This window comes from Pseudophryne corroboree, chromosome 1 (genome assembly GCF_028390025.1).
Source record: "Pseudophryne corroboree isolate aPseCor3 chromosome 1, aPseCor3.hap2, whole genome shotgun sequence".
In the NCBI taxonomy this organism is placed as follows: Eukaryota; Metazoa; Chordata; class Amphibia; order Anura; family Myobatrachidae; genus Pseudophryne; species Pseudophryne corroboree.
This window is the reverse complement of record NC_086444.1, coordinates 9,474,174-9,483,603: the sequence shown is the minus strand read 5'-3', so window position 1 is coordinate 9,483,603 and position 9,430 is coordinate 9,474,174. Positions and strand designations below refer to the sequence as shown.

The following is a 9,430-nucleotide window of genomic DNA, read 5'->3' as shown; positions in this document are numbered from 1 at the left end:
CAAACGGCATCACCAGGTATTCATAATGTCCCGACTGTGTGCTGAAAGCTGTCTTCCACTCATCCCCAGATTTAATTCGGATGAGATTGTAAGCCCCTCTAAGATCGATCTTGGAAATGAAAACGGCAGTCCGGAGCTGATCAAATAGTACTGAAATCAGTGGCAAGGGGTAGGTGTTTTTAACAGAGATTTTATTCAAAGCCCGAAAATCAATACATGAGGGGAGATGTACTAAGCCTGAAAAGTGATAAATATCACTGTGATAAAGCACCAGCCAATCGGCTCCTAACTGCCATATTACAGGCTGTGTTTGAAAAATGACAGTTAGGAGCCGATTGGCTAGTACTTTATCACTGTGATATTTATCACTTTTCAGGCTTAGTACATCTGGCCCATGGTCTGAGCGACCCATATTTTTTCTCAACAAAAAAGAACCCTGCACTCAATGGAGATTTCGAGGGCCTAATGAAGCCTTTTTTTAGGCTCTCCTGTACATAATCATTCATTGCCGTAGTTTCCGGCCCAGACAGGGCATATAGTCTCCCCTTAGGTAAAGAGGCACCGGGAACTAAGTCAATAGCGCAGTCATAGGACCGATGAGGAGGCAGAATATCCGCATTACCCTTGGAGAAAACGTCGGCAAAGTCCTGATAGTCCAAAGGAATAAGTTCTGGGGTGACTGCCGCAACCCGGACTGGACGGGAAATACATTCCTTATCACAAAAGGGACCCCATTGGGAAATCTCCCCAGACTGCCAATCTATGGTGGGATTATGAAAGGCAAGCCAGGGGTGACCCAGAATTATGGGGACAGCCGGACAATGGGTAAGGTAAAATTCAATTTTCTCTGAATGTAGGGCCCCCACTGTCAGTTGTACTGGAGGTGTGTGGTGAGTGATTACCCCGTTAGAAAGCGGACCACCATCCAAGCCGTGCATGGTGATACGTTTATCCATAGGTATCTGTGGAACGCCCAAAGCCTGAGCCCAACCAAGATCCATGAAATTTCCCGCAGCTCCACTGTCGACGAAGGCCGACACCAATGAACTGAGGCTACCAAAGGAAATTTTTACAGGAACTAATAAGGAATCATTAGAGGAGATTAACTGCAGACCCAAGTGAACCCCCTCACTATTCACTTGGTCAGAGCATTTCCCTGCTTATTCGGGCAATTACGTGCGATATGTCCCTTGCCACCACAATACAAGCAAAGACCAGAATTTAGCCTTCTGGTTCTTTCCTCTGGGGACAGCCGGGAGAGACCCATTTGCATGGGCTCCTCGACGTCCTCAGGGAAAGTATACACACATGGACTAGGCCTGAAACTAGCTCCTCTTTCAGCCCTCCACTACCGGAGACGACGATCAATTTTAATAGCAAGCTCCATGAGTTTGTCTAGAGTCTCTGGAGCGGGGTACTGAAGGAGACTGTCTTTAATAACTTCAGACAAACCTAGGCGAAACTGACTGCGCAGGGCCGGGTCATTCCAGCCACAGTCGTTCGACCAACGGCGAAACTATGTACAATACGCCTCTGCTGGATTTTTCCCTTGCTTAAGTGCACGCAGAGAGTCTCTCAGCCGACGCTTCTCTATCAGGGTCATCATACAAAAGGCCTAAGGACTTAAAAAAGGCATCTATAGATAGCAAGGCAACATCATCGGCTTTTAGCCCAAAAGCCCAGGTTTGTGGATCGCCTTGTAGTAATGACATCCCAATCCCGACCCGTTGAGACTCAGTACAAGAGGATCGGGGCCTTAAACGAAAATAAAGCTTACAAGCTTCCTTGAAATTAGAAAAATCCTTTCGGTTACCCGAAAAACGGTCAGGTAGATGCATCTTTGGTTCTGGAATCATACTCGGGGAGGCTCGCAAAAGATCTTCCTGCGATCTCACCCGAAGAGTAAGATCCTGAACCATCTGAGTTAGTTCCTGAATCTGGTTGGCCAAAAGCTGGCTGGGATTCGGTCCTAATACTGCCGGATTCATGAGGCCGAATTTCAAAGCCCACCAAATACAAATAACTTTTTTTTTTTGTGTTTTTGGGCCGGTGATAATGTTATGTTCCTGATGCTCAGAACTAGAAAGATGTTGCGAAGTGAGTCCAGAGCACCAGGACGTGAAGCTGAAATAGGAAGGGAACGGGAATAGCCCCTAGCACCCTACCTCTATTGTTTTACCCGTGTGGTCAGTTCACGCCTGAGTGACTATGGGCCCTCATTCCGAGTTGATCGCTAAGAGTCATCGCATCGCAAATGTCCGAAATGTAAGTATCTGCGCATGCGCAAATGCGTGATTACGCATGCGCGAAGACATACGTACGACAACTGTGCAAAATTACTTTGGAAAAAAAAAGCCGTAACTGCCAAACGAAAACGAGGAGTGGCGTGGGCGTGGCGGAGGCGAGACTTCGCAATGCTCCGACATGGGCGTGAAAGTGGGCGTACTGTGTGGGAGTATGCAACTTGCAATGGGCGTGTTTTTCGCAAATAAACTTTGTCGCTGTTAAAACTAACATAGGAAACCGTAGCAACATTCACGCAGCAGCAGAGTAGGTCTGCAGTTACTCTACATTTGCGAAGTACTGGTACAAGTGTGTATGCAGTAATTAGCAGTTAATTGGAGAGCACATTCATCTGATGTTCAATTACTTGTTAATTACTGAGCACATGAAAGTTACCAACCAGCAATTGACTGAACACACATTACATGTTTATTCTACTCACATATTAATCTCACACACTGTTAAATAAGGTTGTTATTTGTGTTTAACTTGGTGTGTAAGCATTGTGACGAAATGTTTTAATGTGTGTTAGACTACTAAATACAAACAAGTTACATTTTTATTTAAAGTTATATAATTCTGCAACATTCTGATTAATTAACCAACACCCACATAATGCCGCATACACTATGTTTTATTTTTAAAAGTCACAATAATATATGTTTTTAACATCTGTCAATGTTTTCAATGATGTCATGTTGTCCAAAGATATTTTATCAAGTTGTCGTGTCTGTTTTATTAATATGGACATTAAAGTGTGGTGCAAAACATACCTTTTTTAACATTTTTGTTTAATTTTAAGGAGAATTAGCAGATTGGTCACCAAGTGTCTATATGTTGACCTAATCTTTTGGTAACTAAGATTTTGCTAATGCATTACCTTCAAGAAATTGCACACATTTTTTTTTTTTAATTTTTATTACAGTAATAATATTATCCAACATTTAAACATGGCTCCACATGAGTCTCACAGGCAGAGATAGACCAAGCACCAAGCAGATGGCACTGACAAAAATTATATAGCAGAACTCAGTACTCTGCAAATTTCTGCTTCTGACAAAAGTATCTTATAAATTCATAAATTCAACATATTTCACACCCTGCCACACAAAAATTTGACACAAACTGAGAAATAATTAGTATCCACCACACAAACACAACAATACACAGCACACTAGTGAGAGGAAGATGGCTCTGTTGTTTTTTAAAAGAAACTCACAGGCTACAATTCCTCCAAACAGAAAAAAGTCATTTCACTAAGAGGGAGTGATCCATTCTGGCCACACAAGCCAAGTCCAAAATAACATAGAGGCAACTACAAAAACATGGGTGCTGCCCATCTGGAGAGACATCACTTTCTTCTTTTTCGCCCCGCCTGAGGCTGATCTTCTTTGCTTGGTCTGCGGAGTGACCTTCGTTGGGCCTGCCCAGTGTCCTGTTCTTCCTGGGCAGGGGCAGGGGAGGGAGCCGATGTGGTTGGCTCTCTGCCACTGTGGGCAAGGGAGACAGCGATGGCCTGGAGCCCTTGCAAGATGTTAGTTGCAAGGCTTTGGTTTGAGGAGGCCAGTTGTTCTTGGGCCTGCCTGATCTCTGCCAGACTTTGGCAGAGTTGAGCAACACCTTGCTCAACACAGGTTCGGATCTCAGTGAGCCGGACAGTTATCTGGCTTACCTCCCGGATGACCCCGTCTTGAAATGTGTTTAGGCTCTCACCATACCTAGCAATTTCAAGCAGGATCTCCGGGATAGCAGAGGGTTGGGTGGGGGGGCCAGTAGGAACCTGCATAGGTGGGTTTTGTTGGCCCACACTGGCAGACCCACTAGGTCCCTCCACCTCAGCCTCAACCACATAACCGGCCTGTGACTCAAACTGTTCACCCCCATGTGCTGTGTTTTGTGGCAAGCAAATAGAAGAATGTGTGGGGGAAAAGTTGGAGTCAAAATTAGTTTAAGATTATTAATACAGTTCAAATTTCAGACAAATACATGTGTAAACTTACCTTCCAAGTCATGTCCCGTCAGAATCTCAGGCAGGTCCGTGTCCATATGAGACACCCCTTGGCCCTCCTCATAACTCACACAGGCCATCGCCATCTCCTCCAAGTCAGTAAACTCCACAGCGACAGGTGGTCCCCCCCCTGTTGCCCTTGAGGCATTCCACTCCGCAGCCCTCTTTGCCTTCAGGCGGGATTTGAAGTCGGCCCACCTACATAAATATTGTGAAAGAGGGAAAAAGTTGAGTCTTCTTATTGTTCAAAGTAAATATATAGCACACATGTTCTGCTTGTGTTTGCTAGACATAACATGACATGTAACTACATTTTTTATGCAACTTAGCACAGAAAAAGGATTGTCAAGATGCACTTACCGTCGTCTCACTTCCTGTGATGTTCTGACGACAGAGCCAACTTCATTCACAGATTTTGTGATGTCTCTCCAGATGCGTTCTTTGGAAGCAGCCCCCATGTTTTTGGGGCCCCTATGTATTTTGGACATGGCCTGCGTGACCAAGACACGCAACTCCCTCTTAGTGAATGCAGGCTGTCTTTTTTTCCGTCTGGAGGTAGCCTGTGAGGTTTCTTCAGGTTGGTCATCTCCATCTTCCTCCTCACTAGCAGCTTCTGTCTGCTGTGTTTGTGTGGCTAAAGTCAATTCTCCCTCAGTTTGCTCACTATGTGTGTGTGGCAGGGTATCCACACTCAATTGTTGAGGTTCAGAAGCAGAAATTTGCAGAGTACTAGGTCCTGCATCAACCTCCGCAGAGGCGTATTCTAACAAGCGCCTTTGACACTCTAGCCGTTGTTTCTGCAATGCCATCTGCTGCTCTGCAATGCGGTCTATCTCTGCTGCGATTTGCTCACGAGAAGCCATGTTTGTGATGACGTGTGTACGCCGAGGTGTGTGCGCTTATATACCTACGTGCGACTCGTTAATTCACACAGGTGTACACTGTTATTCTGTTTAATGATTGCACTGCTTATTTAAGGGCCTACTGTGCATGCTGTAAGTGTTGGTAGTTTGGCGTTTGAGTTGTTGGCTTGTGCGGGAAGGTGATAGTGGAATTGGCAGAGTGAGTAATTGTCAAGCATACCTTTGTCCTTTTCTTTGCGTTTTGAATATAGACAGTGGCATTTTTTGTGCGTATTTTCGTTTGTGAGTATTCTTTTTTTTTTTGTATTTTTTTGTGTTGGCAAGTTTTTTTAATACATTTTAATATTTTAATTTTTATAACACATATATATTTTGCAAGTCCATTTGTGAAAATATTCCCGTGCTTCTTTGTTTTGACTGTCATTAGTGTTCTCTTGTAGGAGTTTACTTTTTGGTGAGAAAAAGCAAATTTTTTTTCGATTTTGGGTGTGGTCCACAAAAACAAGACTTTATTTCTTTAGGAGCAGGTAAGTGTCGTTGGCCTGTGTTGGAGCTTGTTTGTTGGAAGTGTCTGTATGCTGTTTTTGACTGTCATTTGTGTTCTCTTGTAGGAGTTTATTTTTTGTTGAGAAAAACCAATTTTGTATTCATTTTTGGGTGTGGTCCACAAAAACAAGACTTTATTTCTTTAGGAGCAGGAAAGTGTCCTTGGCCTGTGTTGGTGCTTGTTTGTGTTTGTTAAAAGTTTTTTTTTTACTTTTTTTAAAGTTTGCTAAACAAAGTGTTTGGGTTTTCCAGGATTGATCTGCAAAGTAGTGTTTGTCTTTCAAGGACTAGGTACTAAATTTCTTATTTTTTTTGGTTTTTTTTTTTTAATAAAGTTTTTTTGCATTAATATATGTTTTTTATATCCAAATATTAAATTTAGTTTTATTTGCTTTTTATTTTTGCATTTTGGACATGAATTCAACACAGAAAAAATGTACGCTCCTGCAGTAAGTTGACACCACAATTGTAAAAACAGTTATTGTGTAAAATTTTGGAAAACTTTGAATTATTTTTTTTTTTACATTTCTTAACATTCTCTCCAAAAAGTGTGTGATGTCAATACATATTGCGGCAGAAGCCCTACCTCCCCAACCCACGCCAGCACTCCCACCCCAACCGCCAGCCCCACAACCACAGCCGGCTCCTCATCAACCAAGGCAACGGAGGCGTGCTAGGCCACCAATTTTCAGAACCCGTGTCAGACTTTTTGGGATGCCAGATGATGTGGTGGTGCGTAGATACCGGCTGCCACCACATCTAATCCTAGACACTCTCTCCATAATAGAGAGTGATCTGGAGTCTGAAATTCGGTATCCTACAGCAATACCACCATTGACACAATTCCTTGCAGTGTTACATTTTTTGGCCACAGGATCATTCCAGCATGTGGTTGGAGACCTGGTTGGCATGTCGCAGGGCCAGTTCAGTAAGGTCCTGCGACGTGTCTGCCAGGCTTTCCTCAAGCGTGTTAAGCAATTTATTGCTATGCCTTTGGATGTTGGTGCCCTAGATGTGGTGAAGCGGCAATTTGCGGAAGGTGGTAGTCGCTTCCCACATGTTATTGGGGTTGTGGATGGCACACATGTAGCTATTCAGCCACCAAAACATAATGAAGAAATTTATAGAAACAGGAAACTGTTTCATTCTCTGAATGTAATGGTTGTTTGTGGGCCATCCCTCCAGATCCTTTCCCTGAACGCAAAGTTTACTGGAAGTTCCCATGATGCGTATGTCATTAGACAATCAGGGATATGGCAGAGATTAAGATCAAGTCAACGACCAGACATGTGGTTATTGGGTGAGTTGTTGCTCAAATATTTTTGATTAAAAAAAAAAAAAAAATTAAAATTTTAAGATCTAAATTTTTGCTTTTATTCCAACAGGAGACCGTGGATATCCTTGCACCCCCTGGCTCATGACTCCTTACCGTAATCCCAGGCCAGGACCACAGATGGCATTTAACTCCGCGCTTACTGCCACTAGGCAGCTGGTGGAGCGCACAATTGGTGTCCTGAAAGGGCGGTTTCGTGTGCTCCACCGCACTGGTGGCGACATCATGTATTCGCCGGAGATGGCAAGTAAAATAGTGGTCCTGTGCGCAATACTCCATAATATCGCGGTAAGGAGTAGTGTAGAGCTTCCTCAGGCAGAGGAATTGCCTGATGAGGAGCCAGGGGTTGTGCCACGCTTCGGTGGGGGGAGTGTGACACGGAGGGGGAGCCAAGTGAGGGCAAGAATTGTAGCAGAATATTTCAGGTATAGTGTTTATATATTTTATATTTGCCCAAATAATACAACACAGTATGCTTCTGTTTTATAAACCATGATTTCAATTTGTATGATCTTGTAAAGTGATTGGGTACGGATTTTGTGGTGTTGGAATGTGTAATTGTTTTTGGTTCAAAATACAAAAACACGTTAAGCTTACAATGTTTATTTTGAAATTTAAATACTGTAATGTTGCTAAATAGTGTCCTTATTTGTTTTATATCATCAAATCTTGATTATGTAACCAAACACACAAACAAATGATACTCAATGTTTCACACTTTGTGACTGTCCAGCTGAATGATCACACGAACTGTGGTGAGTACACAGATATGTTTAGTATTTGTAACTAAAGTCTGTGTCTCTGTGTGTGTTTTGTTTGCTTAAATTTGTGTACCAAACATTTTCGCTTCTGCTATTGCGTTTTTACGCTCGTGCCAAATAACACTCTGCTTTTCACAGCATTGCAAAGATCAATAAAGTTAATAGAAATGACAACATAGATTTTTGACCAATCACATGCTAACAGACACTATAAATATATGCCCAAATAAGGAAAACGCCATTGCCATGATGCGTGCAGCACCGTTCACCAGGCGGGAGCTCCGCGTGCTGGTTGCGGTGATGGACCGCCGCGTAGGCCGCGTTGGGCGCTTCATCCCCAATCGGGTGAAGCGCGAGGCCTACGCGGAGGTCCGCCGCCTGCTGCGGACGAGAGTCCGCAGCAGGCGGACAATCATCCAGCTCGAAAGGAGGTGGAGTGATCTCCGTAGGCGGACTCCAGATTTGTTGGCGGAGATCCGCCATCAAATCCGTGCGCTGCATACACGAAGTAAGTTACCTTACATAAGTTTTTTGCACTAAATTGTGCTAATGTGTTATTTTCCAATTTTTGGCCTTCCGTAATTTAAGTAACAATTGTTAAATACAATGAGCACTGCAGGGGAAGCATATGTAACATGTGCAGAGAGAGTAAGTTTTGGGTGGGGTGTGTTAAATCAGGTGCAAAAATTTGCAAGGCTAAAATAAAGCAGCATGTATTTACCCTGGCCATAATTTTAAATTATAAAAAAAAAAACACTCTCTCGGGACATGTTATATCTGCCACCCCTGCACTGCACATGCTTTTGGCCAATTGCCTACTAAATACCTGCTGTAAACCCCTTGGATTTGCAGACATTTTACAGTAAGTGGTAGGCTAATTGCAACCTGCAATGCCCTTTTATGGAAATTAGGACACTGTGTGTGGTTAGGTAAAACAGTACTGACTGTAGCAAAGTAACACCAAACAAGTGCATGTTTACAAAAAATAAGAAGCAGGCAGGAAATTAATCCACAATACTTGATCAGTGCAGGCTATATAATAAGGTGCCTTGAATAGTAATCTGGTGATGTTGCCGAGACCAATCACTATGACTCAATTGCCTAGATTAAGGAATGAGCTTCAAAGTTAAATTTTAGACTCATTTTGTTTGCTGTGGCCAACATGAAGAGGATCTTAACATGTTTGCTTTTCTTTGGAACAAAACAAATAATTTAACAATGAACAGAACATTGATAAAACAAATTGATTACTATGTAATTTATCATGTTTGAACAATTTGAACAATATTATCATTCTAGGACAACAACAACGGCAAAACTCCCCACCCCCTTCCCCTTCTCACTCCCCCTCCCCTTCTCACTCCCCCTCCCCTTCTCACTCCCCCTCCCCTTCTCACTCCCCCTCCCCTTCTCACTCCCCCTCAACTTCCCAGTCCCCCTCAGCTTCCCAGTCCCCCTCATCTTCCCAGGCCCCATCAGCTTCCCTGGCCCACTCCACTTTACATTCCCCTTCTCACCACACCTCTCCATCTCTTTCTGGGACCCCTTCTCCTCCTTCCCATACCCCTTCTCCTTCAAAATCAACATCACAATCTGAACCACCCTCACCCTCTATTGCTTTAACTTTTTCTCCGCC

The 9,430-nt window shown here is 43.4% G+C and overlaps 1 protein-coding gene across 2 annotated transcripts; it reads left to right on the top strand.

Moving 5' to 3' along the window:
* Positions 1-6,122: 6,122 nt before the first annotated feature.
* LOC135053560 (putative nuclease HARBI1) lies at positions 6,123-9,208 on the top strand. 2 transcript variants are annotated; one of them, XM_063957489.1, is made up of 4 exons: positions 6,123-7,000; positions 7,086-7,458; positions 7,767-7,788; positions 9,094-9,208. In XM_063957489.1, the coding sequence occupies exons 1-3, from the start codon at positions 6,256-6,258 to the stop codon at positions 7,768-7,770; spliced, it is 1,122 nt and encodes a 373-aa protein (XP_063813559.1). In that variant the 5' UTR covers positions 6,123-6,255; the 3' UTR covers positions 7,771-7,788; positions 9,094-9,208. The 2 variants fall into 2 exon arrangements, with proteins under 2 accessions (XP_063813559.1, XP_063813558.1); XM_063957488.1 differs by lacking the exons at positions 7,767-7,788; positions 9,094-9,208 and having other exon boundaries at positions 7,086-7,672.
* The last annotated feature ends 222 nt before the right edge of the window (positions 9,209-9,430 follow it).

Coding starts and splice junctions, on each gene's coding strand:
- LOC135053560 (XM_063957488.1), top strand. CDS start 6,256: ATGTCAATACATATTGCGGCAGAAGCCCTACCTCCCCAACCCACGCCA. Junction 7,001..7,085: donor ACCAGACATGTGGTTATTGG/GTGAGTTGTTGC, acceptor TTATTCCAACAG/GAGACCGTGGATATCCTTGC.